Source organism: Myotis brandtii, unplaced genomic scaffold (assembly GCF_000412655.1).
Source record: "Myotis brandtii unplaced genomic scaffold, ASM41265v1 scaffold927, whole genome shotgun sequence".
Classification (NCBI taxonomy): domain Eukaryota; kingdom Metazoa; phylum Chordata; class Mammalia; order Chiroptera; family Vespertilionidae; genus Myotis; species Myotis brandtii.
In genome coordinates this window covers 712,093-733,111 of record NW_005371823.1, presented here as the reverse complement: position 1 = coordinate 733,111, position 21,019 = coordinate 712,093, and the positions used below count along the sequence as shown (strand labels likewise).

Genomic DNA, 21,019 nt, shown 5'->3' with positions numbered 1-21,019 from the left:
TTAATCACAAAAACAATATGTAATTATATATGTGTTTTCCGATGGTCTTAGGCAACCCCTGTGAAAGGGTAGTTCAACCCTCGAAGGGGTCGTGACCCACAGGTTGAGAACTGCTGCTCTAGAAGTTCTACCTTGGTGTCAGTTACAAATTAAAGCAGGTAACAGAGCAAACCTAAGTTGAATTATCAGAAACATATATAAGATAATGACTAAAAGTTCTGTTATCAACCACACCTACTACATAGTGGCACACATGTGATTGTTGGCATGCCAAAACTGATGGTTCTTATTGGAATCTGATAGAGTGAATCTAGGAATGCCTGGGCAAGAAGGCAAGTGTTGAATAATGTCTTATAGAAAGAAATTGACATAATTTAACAGAGTAGTGTGAGATCATCCTCCTGATGGGCCTTTGAGCTGGGAGACATAAATCTTTTAGGATATGTCAACTATCCTATATAATAAAAAGGTAATATGCAAATTGACCCTAATAGCGGAACAACCAGGAACGACCAGTTGCTGTGGCTCGCACTAACCACCAGGGGGCAGACGCTCAATGCAGGAGCTGCCCTCTGGTGGTCAGTGTGCTCCCATAGGAGGAGCTCCGCTCAGCCACAAGCTGGGCTGAGGTCTGTGAGCGCAGAGGTAGTGGCAGGAGCCTCTCTCGCCTCCTTGGCAGTGCTAAGGATGTCCAACTGACGGCTTAGGCCCACTAGAGTGGGCCTAAGCCATCAGTCAGACATACCCTGAGGGCTCCCGGGCTGCCAGAGGGATGTCTGACTGCCAGCTTAGGCCCGATCCCCCAGGGAGTGGGCCTAAGCCAGCAGGTGGATATCCCCCAAGGGGTCCCAGACTGTGAGAGGGTGCAGGCCAGGCTGAGGGACCCCCCACCCCGAGTGCACGAATTTTCGTTCACTGGGCCTCTAGTATCTCAATAAAGCTGGAAAATTCTTTTAGGGTCAAGTGTACAAAGTAGCACATTAGCTTTGAAAGGCATAGTTGGTATAGTTGCTTAAAAGAATCCACTGGTTCATTTCTGCTTATGTATTCATGTTTTTAGAATAGGAAAGGATATAATAACCATTCTTCAGTATGATTGGTACTGAAGACTGGGGATGGTTAGGCTTATTCTCAAATTTACAATGCATTTGGAAAGATTCAGCAAATTTTCAAAACATTAACAAATGTAAAATATTTAAATAACAGTTTGAGACAATTATGAATAACAGTGTTGTACTCAAGAGTAAGAGGAGAGCAGTGGGGAGGAGGGAGGAAAGGAACGAGGCAGCGCCTCCCTCCTCCCCACAGGGCGCTCCTCCTGTTAAAAAAGAAAAGAAAAAGAAAAAGAAAGAGTAAGAGGAGAAGGTAGACTGTGAGACATATTTGAGATACGGCCAGCAGGGGTCGGGTACTTAACATCTGTGTTACACCATCTCACCTGTTATAAGGCATGTGCATTCTCTTCTTCCCCACCTCCTTCATTTTCCTACTGGACCTCTTGAATCTCTGTGCCTGAGAAGGTGAAGGAAATCATTCAGTGGGGTCAGGTAAAGGCTTATAAAGACAAAGGCAAGGAAATGTGACTCCATCTATAAAATCTCAAAGTAAAACAGCACCAAATCCCAGAAATAAGTAGTCAAAACAACACAAGTCATAGAAAATAAATTACTCAAAGAAGACAATGGCCAACCAATGCCCAGAGAACCAAAATCAGGAAATCTGTGCCTGAGTGAAAAGATGTTTGACCCTGTTCTTTTCATGCTCAGTAAATTGCACAGCAGTTCTTCCCCACTTCTTGGCTGGTCCCAGGAGCAGGGTGGCTGAGCAGCTTAGCAGTAGGCTCAGACATCCAAAACCCATATGTATATATGAGTTCTTTATCAGTCATTTTATTGATAAGAATGGTAAATGAAGTCTGATACCTAAGTAAAATTGTGCATTTTAAATGGAATAGTAAAGCAGTACAAAAACTACTGCATTAAAACTATTCACACAAAATGACAGTATTGTGAGCTCATCACAAAGTTATCTTCATCAATGTGATGAGAATGCCCATATTTAACAGGTGGATTCTATTCTATCAGAGCATTCCTCAGTTCTGATTTCAGGCTCCCATATCACCCAAGTTTTATTTCACATACTTCATGAAAAATCCATAGGGCCTCCAAATTCTAGACACCTGGGCAAATTGTAGCATGATTCTGGGATTGAATACTGGTCTCCATAATTTTGGGGTTATTATGTCAGTCTGCCCTGCAAATTTTCAGTTAGTCCCTTGGCTTCGAATTCCACATAAATGCGGATCATCCCCCAGCATACGTTTCCATCCTTTTCTCTTCCCTGAGCCCCAGACTTGTGTATCCAGTGGTCTACTTGATATTTCCACTTGGTGGTTGAACAAGCATCTCAAATTCTGTACATCTTATAGCTGGAAATTCTTTTCCACAGTCTCCTCTCTACTAGTAATTAGCATCAGTGGTTGCACTATAGTTCCTTCCTCCTGCAGCCTGCCCTCTGTATCCCCCACTATTCACTAATCAAGGAATGGCTTCCTGGGTCAGTTGGTAGAGCCAACTTAATTGGCTTAGATCTGAACCTGAGATTCAGATAAAATAAGTCTAAAGTGGCAAATGAATTTCAATAGCAAACTCAGTATAGAACTCATAGCCTATTTTTTTTTCCAAGTCTTTTGCACATTGTGGTCCATGTTGCCGGGGTTCTTGTCCCAGCATCAAGAAGGGTTCAGGAATCTGGAGAGGGCTGTGCGTAGATTAAATAGGAATCCAGAGACTAATAAAGAGTCCGGAGACGAGATATAATTTTGAAAGGTATTTGGGGGTCAGAGGAGCTTAGCTAAAGGAGCTAAGTTCTAAAGTCTTATGTCTAAGGTCTTAGGTTCTCCTCGTCCCCAGGACCCCATGTTTTTTATTAACACAACTTGTCCTGAGGCGAGGCAGAGATATACACTTCAAAGGGTCAGGGTTTGGTACAGAGTCCATTGTCAGAATGGGGGAATTAGCCTACGGCTGCCCAGGTGTTTGGCCAGTAGGAGGCAATAACATGTAGATTAAGATGCCTTTTAGCTGTCTGGCAGCCACAATCAATTTAATGTATCCTATTCAGGTTTGGGGAAATGCCTTCAGCCATTCCCAGATGCAGCCCTGCTGTCATGCTGGAATTGGTCTGTGGCACATGTCCCATCAAATTCCATGATGCTGATGACAGTGTGAAGAGCTAAGTTGAACTCAGCACACTGGTAAAGGCCGGCTGATCCACAAGTGTTTCCATCCTGACAACTTACTAGTAAATAATCGGTACAATAATTATATAAGCTGATTAATGGGGGGAAGGTGTTAACAAGATGCTTGAACATACAAAGTTAGATAGTTCAGACATAATGCCCTGCTCTTATTAAATATACAGTCTAGTGAGAAAAACAAACACAAACAGATACAATTAGTTATACTTGTGTTCAACGCTTCAAGGAAGAGGAACAGATGTTTGAAAGGACCAGGTCCTCTGGGACTTCCAAGTTCAAGCTTGTTCTGAAGGATGAAATGGAGTTACCTAGGTCAAGGTTTTATATCAAGGGAATGAGAAGGAAAAGAGCATTTCAGGTAAAGGACCTTAGAACAGGGACTGTAGTGAGAATATAGAGAGTAAGGAAAGCGATGGACTAAAGAGAAAACCATTGCATCCCTACTAATCATCCCTGGGGTGAGAATGATTGCTTCAGGGTAAAACGGGCAATCATTCTATTTCCATCCAATGTCTCGGGAATGTGGAAAAGAAGATAGTAATGTGAAGACAATGTTCAGAGCCTTTGAAGAAAGTCACTGTGAACAGTCACACTGTTATGAAGCTTTATTCTTTTTGGAACTCAAGCAAAAGCATTGTTGTACGCCCTTGGGCAAAACTTAATTTACCTCAGATCGCTCACTCCCTTGAAAAATGCCCTCAGGGTCAATATTCATCTTCCCTACAGTGGATTTGGTTGGCAGTCCAGCCTGCTAAGCTACAGGTAATTAAGAAGAGAATGTTCTCTCTTTCTTCTAATCATGCCATTCTCTATACCTTCTGAAGCCTTTGGAAATTCTTTTCCACAGTCTCCTCTCTACTGGTAATTAGCATCAGTGGTTGCACTTTAGTTCCTTCCTCCTGCAGGCTGCCCTCTGTATCCCCCACTATGCACTAATCAAGGAATGGCTTCCTGGGTCAGTTGGTAGAGCCAACTTAATTGGCTTAGATCTGAACCTGAGATTCAGATAAAATAAGTCTAAAGTGGCAAATGAATTTCAATAGCAAACTCAGTATAGAACTCATAGCCTATTTTTTTTTCCAAGTCTTTTGCACATTGTGGTCCATGTTGCCGGGGTTCTTGTCCCAGCATCAAGAAGGGTTCAGGAATCTGGAGAAGGCTGTGCATAGATTAAATAGGAATCCAGAGACTAATAAAGAGTCCGGAGACGAGATATAATTTTGAAAGGTATTTGGGGGTCAGAGGAGCTTAGCTAAAGGAGCTAAGTTCTAAAGTCTTATGTCTAAGGTCTTAGGTTCTCCTCGTCCCCAGGACCCCATGTTTTTTATTAACACAACTTGTCCTGAGGCGAGGCAGAGATATACACTTCAAAGGGTCAGGGTTTGGTACAGAGTCCATTGTCAGAATGGGGGAATTAGCCTACTGCTGTCCAGGTGTTTGGCCAGTAGGAGGCAATAACATGTAGATTAAGATGCCTTTTAGCTGTCTGGCAGCCACAATCAATTTAATGTATCTTATTCAGGTTTGAGGAAATGCCTTCAGCCATTCCCAGATGCAGCCCTGCTGTCATGCTGGAATTGGTCTGCGGCACATGTCCCATCAAATTCCATGATGCTGATGACAGTGTGAAGAGCTAAGTTGAACTCAGCACACTGGTAAAGGCCGGCTGATCCACAAGTGTTTCCATCCTGACAACTTACTAGTAAATAATCGGTACAATAATTATATAAGCTGATTAATGGGGGGAAGGTGTTAACAAGATGCTTGAACATACAGAGTTAGATAGTTCAGACATAATGCCCTGCTCTTATTAAATATACAGTCTAGTGAGAAAAACCAACACAAACAGATACAATTAAGTAAATAATCGGTACAATAATTATATAAGCTGATTAATGGGGGGAGGGTGTTAACAAGATGCTTGAACATACAAAGTTAGATAGTTCAGACATAATGCCCTGCTCTTATTAAATATACAGTCTAGTGAGAAAAACCAACACAAACAGATACAATTAGTTATACTTGTGTTCAACGCTTCAAGGAAGAGGAACAGATTTTTGAAAGGACCAGGTCCTCTGGGACTTCCAAGTTCAAGCTTGTTCTGAAGGATGAAATGGAGTTACCTAGGTCAAGGGTTTATATCAAGGGAATGAGAAGGAAAAGAGCATTCTTTTTTTAAAAAAAATATATTTCTTTATTGATTTCAGAGAGAAAGGGAGATGGAGAGAGAGATAGAAACATCAATGATGAGAGAGAATCATTGATTGGCTGCCTCCTGCACACCCCCGACTGGGGATCGAGCCCACAACCCAGGCATGTGCCCTTGGCCGGAATCGAACCTGGGACCCTTCAGTCCACAGGCTGACGCTTTATCCACTGAGCCAAGCCGGCTAGGGCGAAAAGAACATTCTTATTTTAACACTGGAAATTTCAGTTTTAGCTTCATTATTCTTATTTTTTATATAAAAATAGAAATTTATTTCTTATAGTTGTAGAGACCACGAAGTTCAAGATCAAGTCACCAGCAAATTTGGTGTCTTCTTGCTGTGTTCTTACATGGTAGAAGAGCTAGCTTCATTATTCTTAAAATGAAAATGATACTGGGAGGGTACTTGATAAGTTTTGGGGGTCAAAAGCATTTGAAAGTAGTGAACTATGAGTTTACCTATGACTAAGAATATTTGCTTTCAAATATATTGAGTTCTTGGTGCTTTTCTTTAAGTACCCCTCCTGTGATTAAATTCTATCAGATACAGATTTTAGTTTCAACTAATAGGAAAGCATAACCTTAGGACTTAGCATCATAACTTTATCTGAGCTTTTCTGCAAATTGCACAATGTCACTCAAACTCCCCTTGGTTTCTCTCTTCATTGGTTCTTTCTGCCATACCATTATTGTGATTATTTTACCCTTTTAGCATCTCCTCAGAACTTTCCTCAAATGGATTCTGGTTTAATAAAAACAAATTCTTTTTCAATGTTATACATTAGATAAAACTTGAAAAAAAACTTCTTTACAAAAAATTTAGCCTCTTTTTGAAGGATTGAAATATAAAGCAATGATGCATACTGATGGGCTATTTAAATTCAGTTTAATGAAAATTTTTCAGAATCAACTTACACAGTTATAAAGCTTAAAGAGATATATTTACAATCTTGAATTTTAGCTTAAATTAAAAAGATTGAGTAATTTTTTTAAAAGAAAGGATATCAGCAGGCCAACCTCTGGACCAAGAAGGACTATGGCTGGGACATAGGCTCTCCAGGGCTGTAAGACCAATCAAATATGTTCAAGTATGAGTTCATGTGGGAGATGAGCACAAGCTAATTTCAAGCATTTGGACAGCAAGCCCAGCCCCTATGAATCTTGGACATTATGAGAGAAATATCTGCATATAAGTTAAACTAATAGACTCACTCTAGAAGAGGTATGAATATCACAACAGCGCAGGTGAGACCCAGTGAGATTGTGCAGGGCGCATACTCACACCGTGATTTGCTAGAAGGCTGGACTGAAAGGACAGGTTTTCCAATTCCCATACTGATGCTCTGCTCACAACACTTTTAAGTTGATTCATAAAAATTGTTATTAAACAGAACTTAAACTTCCCTGATGGTTTTTAAAATGTACATGTAGATTTTTCAGTGCCCCACTCTCCAAAAGATGGAGCCTGATTCTTCTTCTGAGTGTGAACTGGACACAGAGAATCACTTCTAATGAATAGAATATGGCAGAAAATGGTGTGTGTCAAAACTGTAAGAGGCATTGCGACTTCTGCCTGCTCCCCCTCTTGAGTCGTTTGCTCTGTGGGGATCCAGCTGTCATGCCATGAGAACACTCAAGCCACCCAATGGAGCGGTGCACATGGTGAGGAACTGAGGCCTCCTGCCAACATCTATGTGCGTGAGTGTGGAAGCTGATTCTCCACGTCCAGTCAGGCCTTCAGAAGACTGCAGTCCTGGCCAGCATGTTGGCTGCAATCTCACAGGAGGTCTCAGGCCAAGACCACCTTGCTTAGTCACTCCAGTATTCCTGACCTACAGAAACTGTAAGATAATGAATACTTACTATTCTAGCCTGCTATGAGATAAGGTAATTTTTATGCAAGAATAAGTATTTAATACAACAGCATGTCAGGATGCAACCTCTATTATAGAGCTCAATCCTCCAAGAAGTATCTAAAGATTTTGTGGAAGAGTTTTTCTTCAGGCTCCATCCAATATATAACATCAAAAAGTATTGTATTTGAGTTTTGTCTGGGAGATAAATTCTCAGACACAAATTCAGATTTTATCTGAGACAGAAGGTGTGTTTTATGGAGTTGTTTGAACAACTGTCAAACTGCTTTTGTATTGGCTCTGAGAGGCATTGGCTGTCCCTTTCTACATGTGACAGGTCCGCTGCTTAATCACTTCTTCGGTGGTCTATGGTTCTTCCAAAGAAAAATACCAGTAGAGTATAATTCTCCAACCTTTAGCTTCCCACAGAGCTATTTTAAGTATAACCAAGGCAACTTTACCAAGTAGATTTATTTCATGGAGAAATTATTTCAGGAATGCCCAGAGATCCATCCTGGTTGTTCTGGGGCAGGTACTAGATGAGACTATAGCTCAGGAGCTAATATGTCACCTCTCACAGGTTGATTGAGGCACATCAGCTTGAGTTACTCTTTTACCTGCACTCACAGAAGGGAGGAAATACCTTTTAAGTGCTCCTCAAGGAGTTAGCAAATATATAAAGTTTTTTTATTCTCTAAGTCAACTGTGAATTAGTCTGTAATTGGTGGGAGACTCTGTGGTGTATTTCTTGCCCTCTGAGGACCTAAAGATGGTGAAATAATCTGAACAGCACAAAATCCTAAACTTAAAAGCAAGATGTCACCCTAACTGGTTTGACTCAGTAGATAGAGCATCGGCCTGTGGACTCAAGGGTCCCAGGTTCGATTCCAGTCAAGGGCATGTACCTTGGTTGTGGGCACATCCCCAGTGGGGGGCGTGCAGGAGGCAGCTGATCAATGTTTCTCTCTCATCGATGTTCCTAACTCTCTATCCCTCTCCCTTTCTCTCTGTAAAAAAATCAATAAAATATATTTGAAAAAAAAAAGCAAGATGTTATTCTATATTGGTTAATTGTAATACTTCAAATAAACAAATTCCGACCTACAAATTCCAACCTGATTTATCAAAGCTCATCTTTCTTTCCATCAATATTACCTCCTGATCTTAAGAGTGAATGGCACCATGGCCAGTGTTGCTTAATGGTTAGAGCATTGGCCCACGCACTGAAAAGTCAAGGATTTGATACCAGGTCAAGGGTGTGTACCTAGGTTGTGGGTTAGATTCCCAGCCCCTGGTCAAGGTCGTATGGGAGGCATCCAATTGAAGTGTCTTTCTCACATTGATTATTTTTCTCTCTCTCTCTCCTCCTCCCCCCTCCCTTTCACTCTCTCTAAAAAGCAATGGAAAAAAATATCCTCGGGTGAGGATTTAAAAAAAAGAGTGAGTGGCAAGCTCAGTCAAATGCTGTTCTCCCAGCCTCATCGATTAGAAATAGATCCTGGGGTTGTCCTTCCCAGTGAGAAGGAAACAATGCCTCTTTCCATAGGTGAAAGTGTGGAAGAAAATGCCAGTGTCGTGGTCAAGCTGCTCATCAGACGCCCCGAGTGCTTCGGCCCGGCCCTGCGGGGTGAAGGAGGAAATGGTCTGTTGGCAGCCATGCAGGGTGCCATTAAGATCTCTGAGAACCCAGCCCTCGACCTCCCCTCTCAGGGATACAAGAGAGAAGTGTAAGTGAATGGAATTGCTGTCTGGTATGGATCTAGTTGGTGAGCTTCCAAATATCATCAGGACATGAATCATTAAAGACGTGTCAATAACTTCCCCTGCTAGAGGAAGCACAGGTTCTGTACAGTTGTGGTGAAAACATTTTAAATCACTTTGTCAAGCACATTGCTATCTTCACTCTTCCAGTTAGCCCAGTGATCAATATCACCTTCACCCGCTTCCATTTTTCTTACTCCACTCAGACCAATTGGCAAATCGAGAAGTCTGGCCAGCTCTTCTCGCCAACACTGTCCTCCCTACAGCATCACCACAGGGGAAGCTGTGCAGAGGCTAAAAAGCCTGGACCAACAAGTTTCCCATAGTTGTCTAAATCCTGACTGTTCCCTTCAGTATTTTAAACCTCAGTTTCTCATCTCATACCTCACTTTTAATACTTCCTCTTCTGAAAGTATTTTGATTTGATTCTTTAGGTAAAAAAGAGAACTGCCAAATATGAAACATCACAGCTTCAATAATCTTGGTATTTAAAGGTTAAGGAGATAATGGCTTCATTGGAGGATTGCCTTGTGACTTTTCTTTCATTATGTCTTATGTCCATGTCCCTTTCTTCAATCACAGCCTCTGGATTAGACCCCAGAATCTAGAGAGTGGGTAGAACTCAGAGATAACTCTCCAACTGGTTGGATTTTTTTTTCTTTTGTCATTTATTCTGGCAGGTGACCTAGTAGAACTAGAAAGAACCTAAAGCATAAGCTGTCCCAACTCCCTCATGTAACATGAGAAAAAACTGAGGCCCAGAGTTATCTAGCTTGTTAGCAACAGAGCCAGAACATGGACGCAGCCCTCCTGACTCCTTGTTCAATGTGTTCCATGTGTGTTCAGGAAGGAAAGGGGGAAGGAATGGTTAGTAGGAAGTATGGGGATTCTGGTGCCTCGCCATGAATGTATATGGTCTGAATGATAGCTGATGTCAGTACACATGCCTTGAAGTTCATGGGACCCTAGGAATGTCATGGATGATTATTTAGGTCCTTTGAACTTAGTGCCTAAAACCACCTGGTTGGCTTCTGGGGGGAGGAAAGGTGTCCAAGGGAAAGGAGGCTTATGCCCAGGATGAACAGAGCATTTTCATATCATGTAGCTCATGACTATTGACATGGCCATGGCCATACCTGCCAGGCTTCCTCATACCTCCTTGTGCTGGTTCTTTCTCAGCAGCACAGAAGACAGTGAAGACGAAGAAGAGATCGTACACATGGGCAATGCAATTATGTCATTTTATTCAGCTCTTATAGATCTACTGGGCCGCTGTGCTCCTGAAATGCACGTGAGTAATCGGGCTCTCAGAGGGCAACTTTGAGGGGCTTGATCCAAGAGCCTGTAGATTTTCTGAATGTAAGTTCTTCTTCTGGCATGTGCTGGCATGACGTTCTCTCAGCTCCTTTTCGCTAACATAAAATGTAGCTTCCAGCTCTGGTACCTGACTCTGCAGCTTTCTAGGGAATGTGTGTGTGTTACCTGCTGTTGAGTCGGCTCTGTCTCCTGGCTGTCTTTAGCAGCCCTGTTCAGCTCCTGCAGATTCCTGGTTTATTCTATGAAGTCAAACCATCTAATATTTAGTCTTCCTTTTTTCCATCTGTCTTCTATTTTCCCCCACATTATTGTATTTTCCAAAGCACCCTGCCTTCTCATGATGTGCTCAAAGTGCGACTAAGGAATGACTCCTGAGCAAATCTGTGTCATGTGATTTCTCTGTGGCACTAGTTAGGTGTATCCTCCCCATATCCTGCTTCAAAAGCCCCCCAAAATTATATGCCATATGCCTCAATTTCTTCAAAATGTTACCCAACTTAATTCATTTTTATGATTTTATCTTTTTTTTCTTTTTCAATTACAGTTTACATTCAATATTATTTTGTATTCATTTCAGGTGTACAACATAGTGGTTGGACAATCATATACTTTACAAAGTGATTCCATCAATATTTCAAGTACCCACCTTGCACTGTACATACTAGAAGTTATTACAATATTATTGACTGTATTCCCTATGCTGTACTTTACATCCCATGACTATTTTGTAACTACCAATCTGTACTTATCAATCCCTTCACCTTTTCACCCAGTCCTCCAACCCCCTTCCCTCTGGCAACCCTCAGTCTGTTCTCTGTATCTGTGAGTCTGTTTCTATTTCCCAAGTTGATTTTGATGGTGGCCATCAGGCTACTCCACATGGAAAACCCTATTTTCTTTATGACCATGGTGTTAGGCACCAGGAAAGTAGTCTCTTCCCAGAATCCATGGTTACTTCCCAGAGGTAAGTTTTATAGACATGCCAAAAAGGGATGTTTTCATGGAATGTCTTCTCAGATTTCGTTTTGACCTTAAAACTTGTGTTTTTCCTCCTCCCTTTTTTACCTCTGCTGTGGGCTGAGAGAAAGTGGCCTTATTTCACATAAGGTCTCACGTCATAAGTGAGAGAGGAAATAACTGTTTATTTTATGACAACAGAAAAGATCCCTTTTAAATTTCAAAAAAAAAAAAAACTTGATAATTCTTTGAAAGAACTGCTTGGCTTGCTCATTGGGCTCTGGCTCCTGCCTGCCTCTCTCTGTAGTGCTCACTGCACTGGGATTATTATAGAGCATCTCCCAAAAGCACTTGCAATGCAGATTAGGTTGATATAAACAGCCGTATCTGGTGTTGATGAGATTGTGTAATTGGTCACTGCCAAGTGGGTGGGTTACATTTTTTAATACTAATGAAAAACAGAACCCATTAAAGTAGTGACTTTTAAATAAATTTTTGACCAAAACAATTTATTTTGATCATAGTAAGAAATATAATTTACATTGCCGCCTAGTATAGGTATATTCCAGAAACAAAATTTATCCTTACTATGGACATTGCACTCTAATTTCTTCTATTCTTTAATACTCTCATGCTCTTTAATGCTGGTCACAGCCCACTAACTTGATTTTACAGCCCACTAATTGGTCATCACCTGTAGTTTAGGACACTGCATTAAAGAGTCCACTCTTACCTTCCTCTTTAATGCTGGTCACAGCCCACTAACTTGATTTTAGGACACTGCATTAAAGAGTCCACTCTTACCTTTCTTCCAGGATTTCATGGGTCTTGCTTAATGCACAGTCTAGCCCATTTGCAAATCCATCGACACATGTTTAGGGAAACAATTCCAACATGGAAGAATCTAGATCAAAAGTACTGTTGTTAGAAGAAAGTCAAAATCTTGATAAAGAAGGCTGATCAGAATCCTTAGAATTCTAATTCCTACTATGATAAACCAGTCACATGGGCTCATCTTTTTATTTCTGTGCCTTAAACAATTGAAGGAAACTGAAAGGGAGCCAGGGAAATGCTAGGTGTCCTACAGTCTTCAGTGTGGGGATGTCAGTTCCCCTGCTCACCTGTCATCACTTCAGAAAACAAGTTACACAGTTTGCTTGTTCTCAGGAAGATAGCAGCATGGGATAGCTGCACCATCAGAGCCCCATCTGGGCAGGAGTTCCTTCCTTACTGCCCCTCTGATCTGACACTTACACACACACACACACACACACACACACACACACACACACACACACACCTTGCCAGATCCCTCCTCTGGGCCCCACTCCGTGAGTGGTGGTGGGAGAGGAGATGTCATCATCACTGACAGCTATTCCTCTACCCACAGGAATGAGAGATGGCAGCTAGGATGAGTGCACAGGTGTTCTTTCCTTAGGGCCTCTGTGCATCATATCCCAGCATGCCCTGCAGCTGACCTAGAGTTAATTCCATCCTGAGCTCATGGCAGTTCAGTTCTCTGTTGAGGGCCCGCTCCCAGAAGCATACTTGTTGCCCCCATACTTGTCACCTGTACACGCTGCTTGTCCCATTCATGGCTGTATGGATCGTGTCATCCATCCCAGAATAGCTCCACTGAGGTTCTCAATTTTATCTAGGGCATTCTCTACACCCTTCTTGCCTACCTCCAGTCCCAGCATTAATCATCTCTTTAGGAAACTAAAATTCATAAGTCTTTCTACATTCAGCAGCATTCTGGACTCTGGAATTGTGGCCACATTCTCAACACCTTTCACAGCCAGAGAGCTCCCTGTTGCTGTCACACTGAGAATCACCAGCAGGGTCCACATTTACTGCTGAGACTTGATACCGTAACTGCATGACCATTGTAGTCACAGCAAGTGACCTCCTTTGTAGCACCTCTTCTAGAATATCAAGAGAAAGCTCCTCTCTTTCCCTGTGGTCATGTCCATTGCAGTTACGGAAATTTAGAAGAGTACCCAGAACTTAAATAGAACCATTTCACTGCCACAGATTTGGAGGGGGGTGGAACGAGGGTGTGGGAACTTCCTTTATCTTATTCTCTAACCCTGCATTGCAGCTTATCCAGACAGGAAAGGGGGAAGCCATCCGGATCAGGTCAATCCTACGCTCCCTTGTTCCCACGGAGGACTTGGTCGGGATCATCAGCATCCCCTTGAAACTGCCCTCCCTGAACAAAGGTAAGAGAAGCAGCTCAGGGTTGAGTGCTGCCAGTCCCCGCTGGGGGCCACTCTCTCGGGGTCAGGCCTCTGTCTGCCGGCGCAGTCCCTCCATGCTCCTACTTGCAGGGCAGGCAGCACCAGGGAAGGTCTTGCTCCTTTTCTGCTAATGAATTCTCTCCTCTCTTCCTGGCTCCCACTGGCTGTTCTCTCCTCTGCTTCCATGTCAGAGACTCCTGTACGTCCCATAGATATGGACAGTCCAGATCTCACAGTCCTAGAAACACTCTAACCCTCTACAAGGAGGCTGATGGAATGGGACCAGTGAAAGCTCTCACCATTGCCTTCTTTCTCTGCCTCCACATCCCCCAGATTGTGCAGCCACCTGGGGCAGCAATAGGGCTTGAACAGGCTCCCTTCTGCCACAGTGCGATCTATGTACCTCATGGCCATGAAGCATAAACAGATTTTCCCCAATGCGACTTGTGACATTTGGCAATCATCCATGTTAACTGTGCAACACGTATACTCTCCCAGAAGCCTTCAGTTTCTCCTCCTCACTCCACCTGCTATCCAGGCAATTTCATCCAACAGATGGAGGAATTGAAAAGATAATGCTATCTCTGACTGTTAGTGTTTCCCAAACTGGTGTTCTATGGAACATTTTTGTAGAAGATATTAACTGGTGTACAAGGAGATTGGGGTCAAGTAAGTTTGGGAAATGCTATAGAATGTGTCACATTTTTTCAGCTTTATTGAGATATGAGTGATATATAACATCATATAAGCTTAAGGTATGCAATGTGATGATTTGATACACTTGTATATTGCAAAATGTTTACCACAATAAGGTTAATTAATACATCCTTCACTTCACATAATTACCTTTATTGTTATTGTTATTGTTGTTGTTATTCTTTTGTTCTACTCCCATAGCAACTTTAAAATATACAATATAGTATTTACTATAATCACCTTGCTGTACATTAGATCCCCAGAACTTACTCATCTGATAACTGAAAGTTTTTAACTCTTTGACCAACATCTGCCCATTTTTTCCACCACCCCAATCCAATAACTATCAGTCTACTCTCTGTTTCTATAAGTTCAGTGTTTTTAGGTTCTCATATATGAGATCACACAGTAATTCCTTTCTCTGTCTGACTTATGTCACTTAGCATAATGCCCCCAAAGTCCAGCCAAACTGTTGCAAATGGCAGGATTTCCTTCTTTTTTATGGCTCAATATTCCAGTATGTGTGTGTCACATTTTCTATATCCATTTATCCATCAACAGATACTTGGTTATTTCCAAATATTGGCTATTATAAATAATACCACAATGGACATAGGGGGGTAGATATTTTCAAGATAATAACTTTGTTTCCTTTAATATATACCCAGCAGTGGGATCATATGGACATTCTATTTTTAATTTTTAGAGGAACCTCCATACTATTTTCCACAGTGGCTGTACCAGTTTACATTCCCATCAACAGTGTACAACAGTCCACATCCTCACTAGCATGTGTTAGCCTTTGTGTGTTTTTTATACTAGCCATTATAACAAGTATGAGGTGATACCTTGTGGTTTTGATTTGCATAATTCATAATTCCCTGATAATTAGTGATGCTGAGCACCTTTTCATGTACCTTGAGAGTCATTTTTGTGTCTTCTTTGGGAAAATTTCTATTCAGGTCTTTTTCCCATTTTTAATTGAATTACTGTACTTGCTTTTTTGCCATTTCATTGTATGTTCCTTATTTTTTTTGGGGGGGGGGATATTAACTCCTTGTCAGATATATGGTCTGCAAATATTTTCTCCTATTACACAGGTTGCCTTTTTATTTTGTTTATTGTTTCTTTTGCTGTGCAGAAGTTTTTTGTGGTGTGTGTTGTGTGTGTTTTTATGGAGTCTCACCTGTTGATTCTTGCTTTTATTATCTGTGTTTTTGGTGTTGTAGCCAAAAAATCATCACCAAGATCAATGTCAAGGAATTTAAGACTATGTTTTCTTCTAGGAGTTTTATATTCCAGGTCTTAAGTTTTCTTAACCTATTTTGAGTTAACTTTTGTGAATGGTGTAAGACAGGGGTTAATTTTATTCTTTTGTATGTGAATATAATTTTCCAACACCATTTATTGAAGAGACTATCCTTTCCCCATTGAGTATTATTGGCTCCCTTGTCAAATCTTTCTTGACTTTGTATGTATAGCTTTTTTCTTGGCTCTCAATTCTGTCCTTTGACCTATATGTCTGCTTTGATACCAATAATGTACTGTTTTGATTACTGTAGCTTTTTAATATAGTTTGAAATCAGGAAATGTGGTGCCTCCAGCTTTGTTCTTAAGATTGCTTTGGCTATTTAGGGTATTTTGCTCTCCAGCTTTGTTCTTTCTCAAGATTGCTTTGGCTATTCAGGGTATTTTGCCGTACCATACAAATTTTAGGATTGTTTTTCTATTTCTGTGACATTGGAATTTTGTAGTGATTGCATTGAATCTATAGATTGCTTCAGGTATTATTATGGACATTTAAACAATATTAACTCTTTAGATCCATGAACATAGGATTTCTTTCCATTTATTCATGTCTTCTTCAATTTATTTCATCAATGTCTTAAAATTTGGGGTGTATAAATATTTTACTTCCTTAGTTAAATTTATTTCTAGATATTTTATTGGTTTTGATACTTTTGTAAATATTATTTTTTTCATTCTTTTTCATTTACTTCATTGTTAGAGTATAGAAACACAACTAAATGTTGTATATTGGTTTTGTATCCTGAAACTTTACTGAATGTGTTTATTTGTCCTAACAATTCTTAGTGGAGACTAGAATTTTCAATATACAAAATCATGTCATCATCAGAGATAATTTTACTTTTAAATTTGGATGCCTTTTATTTCTTTTTCTTACCTAGTTGCACTAACTAGGATTTCCAGTACTATGTTGAATAGGAATGGTAATAGTGGGCACCCCTGCCTTGACTCTAATCCTAGAGATAAGCTTTGTGGGTTTGTCTATATGGCTTTTATTATGTTGAAGTATGTTTCTTCTATACCTAATTAGTTGAGAATTTTTATCATGAAAAGATGTTGAATTTTATCAAATGCTTTTTTGTAACTGGTTAAATGATCATAAGATTTTTGTCTTTCATCCTATTAATGTGATATATCACATTTATTGATTTGTGTATATTGAACCATCCTTGCATGCAAGGAATGAATCCCACTTGATCCTGGTGCATGATCCTTTTAATGGTATGCTAGTATTTTTTAAAGAAATGTTGCATGTACAATTGACCCTTGAACAAGACAGGTTTGAACTGTCTGGATCTACATATACATGAATTTTTTTTCAATAAATGTGTAATTGGTCCTCTGTATCCATTGCTTTTTCATCCATGGATCCAACCAACCATGGATCAAAGACAGTATTTTTTATCCACAGTTGGAAATCTGTAGATGGGAATGGCTAACTGTATGCATTGTTATATATCATTTTATGTAAGGGACCAACTCTGTTAGTTCAAATATTCTTGGTTGGAGTTTTTCTCTTTCATCACTTTGAATGCATCATCCAACTCTCTCCTGGTCTGCAAGTTTCTGCTGAGAAATCTGCTCATAGTCTTATAGAGAGGGGCTTCCCTTGTATGAGAAATTATTTTTTCTCCTGCTGCTTTTAAAATTCTTTCTTTGTCTTTGATTTTAGACAGTTTTATTATAGTGTATCTTGGAGAAGATCATTTGGGATTAAAATTTTGGGGTGACTTATTCCCTTCATGTACTTAGACGTCACATATCTCTCCAGGTTTGAGAAGTTCTCAGCAATTATTTTTTTAAGCTTTCTATCTCTTTTCCCTTTCTTCCCCTCTGGGACTCCAATGATGTGTAGATTGTTTTTCTTAATGGTTTCCCATTAGTATTTTTTCATTCCTTTTTATTCTTTTTTATTTTTGTTCCTCTTACTGAATAATTTTAAATGATCTTTCTTTGAGTTTACTGATCTTTCTGCTTATTTGTGTGCTGTCAAAGTGTTCTATTGAATTCGTCCATTCAATCATTATATTCTTCAGTTCCAAAATTTTTAGTTGTTTTTATGTTTTTATATTTTCTATCTCTTTGTTGAATTTCTCATATTGTTCTCATATTGTTTCATTAAATTGCTTTTCTGTGTTCTCCTGTAGCTCTCTGAGCATTTAAAATAATTATTTGAAATTACCAGGCAATTCATGTGTTTTCATTTCTTTAGGGTCAGTTACAAGAAGTTTATTGTGTCTCTTTGTGGTGTCATGTTCCCTTATTTTTTGTGATACCTTTAGCTTTGCATGGTTATCTGCACATTTGAAAAATCAGTCATCTCTTCCAGACTTTATGGACTGACTTTGGTAAGAAAAAACCTTCACCTATGGGTGGGGCATTTGGAGTGTGCTGTGACCCCAGGTGTAGTGAAGCAGGGTGCCAAGTGCAGGGGTGTATAGCAGCTTTGGGTCTTGGGGGAGGGGTGATGTCTTGTCAACTCAGGGACACTGGAGTCCACACATTGACAACTGTATGGTCCTTGGTAAGAGCTTCCCAGAGTCCTCAATGACTGCAAAAGCTGTTGAGGTCCTTAATATCGTCTGGGTCTAGCAACTAGAGATAGGGCAGGCAGTGGTAATTGTCAGAGCCAGTGATATGCACTCAGCTGCAGGGACCAGCTACAGGTATAGTGGCACAGAGCAGTTGCATATCCACACATAGTGGCAATGGCCACAGCCAGCATCAAAAAAGAGCCACCTGTAGATGCACTAGCAGCTGTGGGGACCATGGCTGTCAGTGTGCATTTCTGTGGTTTCAGAGTCTTGCCACAGGTGCATAGTAGTGGAGGCCAGTGACAAGACTCTGGCCATTGGTGTACAAGTTCACCACTAAAGGAGCTAGCTACAGCCCAGCTGGTATGGCTCAGGGGTTGAGTTTCTACCTATGAACCAGGAGGTCACCTTTCCATTCTGTGGTCAGGGCACATGCCTGGGTTGCAGGTTCAATCCCCAGTGGTGGTGTGCAGGAGGCAGCCAATCAATGATTCCCTCTCATTATTGGTGTTTCTCTCTCTCTCTACCTCTTCCTTCCTCTTTGAAATCAATTTGAAAAATGTTTTTTAAGGTGCTAGCTATAGCAGTGCAGGCCACTGATAGGAGACAGGGCCGGAGCTGGGCCCACAAGCAGCTATGGCAGCCCTGGTTGTCAGTTTTCACTCCCATGGCTGCAGGGCCTCGCCATATATGCATGGCAATAAAGGCTAGCGATGGGAGTCTGTTCCCATGCACAGACGGCAATGGGTATCTGCTTCAGGGATCTAAGCTGGCATCTTGAAGTAACACAGCAGCAGAGGCTGCCAGTGTAGATCTTGGGTTCTAGCAATGAGAGGGGTGGGAGTGAAGGGAGATTCGGGCATCTGGGCATCTGCAAACATGGAAAACCTGTGAAATGTGCCAGGGTTTTGTGGTGGCTGTGCTGGCTGTTGGTTTAGTCAGTGACCAAAGCTGCTGAGGTTCTCTGCAGAGCAGGTCACCAGGGACTACCTTGGCTCCTGCTGTGTGGCTGATACAAGTAGCCTATCTTTCTTATTCTTAACCATCTCTAACATCAACTTACTGTGTTAAATGCTGTACTTAAATTACAGAAGAATGGACATAACTGAAGGAGAATTCCAGATAGTCTGAAGTAGACCCCGTCTGCTTCTGCTCCCTGTGAATATTCAGTGTTTTAAAGGTCTTGTTCAAAGTCATGCTGTTATTTTGTAGTACAAACAAGCCTGTTAATAAGAAACAGACTAGCTCCATTTAGTAAGTACAATTGCAATTAATTATTTTATTTTTTACATAATTGCCAGCAGAGTAAATCATTTGTACTTGTGGACTTCAACGAGCCTCCAGCTATTCTGCCTGTCAGGCTTTGCTATACTTCAAGAAGATTGCTTAGCTACAAAGAGGGCTCTTAGGTACAATAGTTTTCAAAACCTAATCAACCATATTGAAAAATGTTTACACATTCTGACCTAATTTAATATTAAATGATAACAGTTTTAATGAAGTCGTAGAATTGACTTGTAACCTGCTGTTATAGCATTTTCTGCCATTATAAACTCTCTTCGGCTGTGCAAAAGGGCTCAAGTTCATTAGAGGATACAGTTGAAGGAAAAGGTTTCTTTCATTCAGCCTGGTGTTTCTGGAGCAATCTGGTGGATGAATGTTTGGGGATGAGATATATCTGGAACTAAACTGTCATGTGCAAGACAAGACAAGCTAAGAAAAGTTCTCATAAGTTTCTGATAGGTGCTGAAAGGCGAGGTGTGCCCTATACAGCTATTGATTAAACAAGATATTGTAATTGTTAGTCTTTGGGGATGAGATATATCTGGAACTAAACTGTCATGTACAAAACAAGACAAGCTGAGAAAAGTTCTCATAGTTTCTGATAGGTGCTGAAAGGCGAGGTGTGTCCTATACAGCTATTGATTAAACAAGATATTGTCATTGTTAGTTATTTGGACTGAGTCAAGTGTCAGTCTTGTTGAACTTACATCTGTCCCCTGCCCTATATATTAACCTTTATATACTCACAAATGAAAAAAATGAGAACAGTCAGAAAGTCCAGCGATATTTTTAGTAACAAGACAGATTTTCACCAAGTATGAAAGCAAAGTGGGTCCTTCATGTAGTGCCCCAATAGGTTGGAGGAGCTGATTGCTCCCCCCCTTGCCCCTTTTCCAGCACGGGGATCTCTTTCTAGCTGAGGCGTTTGCTCTTGGCATTGAGCAGTGCTGCCTGGGGCATGGGATGATGCAGACAAGATAAAGCTGCTCTGGTCTTCCTTCCCTTTTTGGACAGTTATTCTCAGGTGTTTTGTTCCACTGGATTGCTGAAGTTTCTTAAGTGGACTCCTGAGCTCTACCAGTGCTATTTCTGTTCATGGGTGGCTGTTTAATTGTTGATCTTTGTGGAGTACAGAGACTGGGATCTCCTACTCCTCAATTGTTGTGACATCACTCTCAAAAATATCATATTTTTATAAAACTTCCTCAAGCACATTGGATTATAGAGTCTCTGAGAACATGTATGATTAAAAAAAAAAATGTTGAACTCAGTGGTTCCCAAACTTTTTGAGCACAAAAAACTTACTGATACACCACAAAAATAATGTTTCTCAGCACACCAGGTTAACTCAGATCCAGCTCCCCTAGTGCTCAGAAGAGAAGCAGGCGGCTTCCAGTCCAGAATGTCCCTCCCCTCCTGGCTCTCCCGGTCCCCTGCAATGATCACTGGGCTAAATGAGGTTCTAGGCCAAATAGCACAAAATCTTTGTGGCTCTCAAGGTGCCTCATGAAGTATGGAATTGAAATATGCTCTGACTAGAGATTCATCATTTAAGGGCTGTGTAGGAGGAACACTGTTTTTCTTTTTTATCATATTTCAAAATC

The 21,019-nt window shown here is 40.9% G+C and overlaps 1 protein-coding gene across 1 annotated transcript in view; it reads left to right on the top strand.

Annotated features, from left to right (window-relative positions):
• The window catches only part of RYR3 (ryanodine receptor 3), a 380,950-nt gene that overhangs the window by 241,825 nt on the left and 118,106 nt on the right, over positions 1-21,019 (top strand). The window contains exons 44-46 of the mRNA XM_014532943.1: positions 8,865-9,045; positions 10,259-10,370; positions 13,455-13,575. Coding sequence (XP_014388429.1) covers positions 8,865-9,045; positions 10,259-10,370; positions 13,455-13,575 — 414 coding nt within the window. The remainder of the gene's footprint in view (positions 1-8,864; positions 9,046-10,258; positions 10,371-13,454; positions 13,576-21,019) is intronic.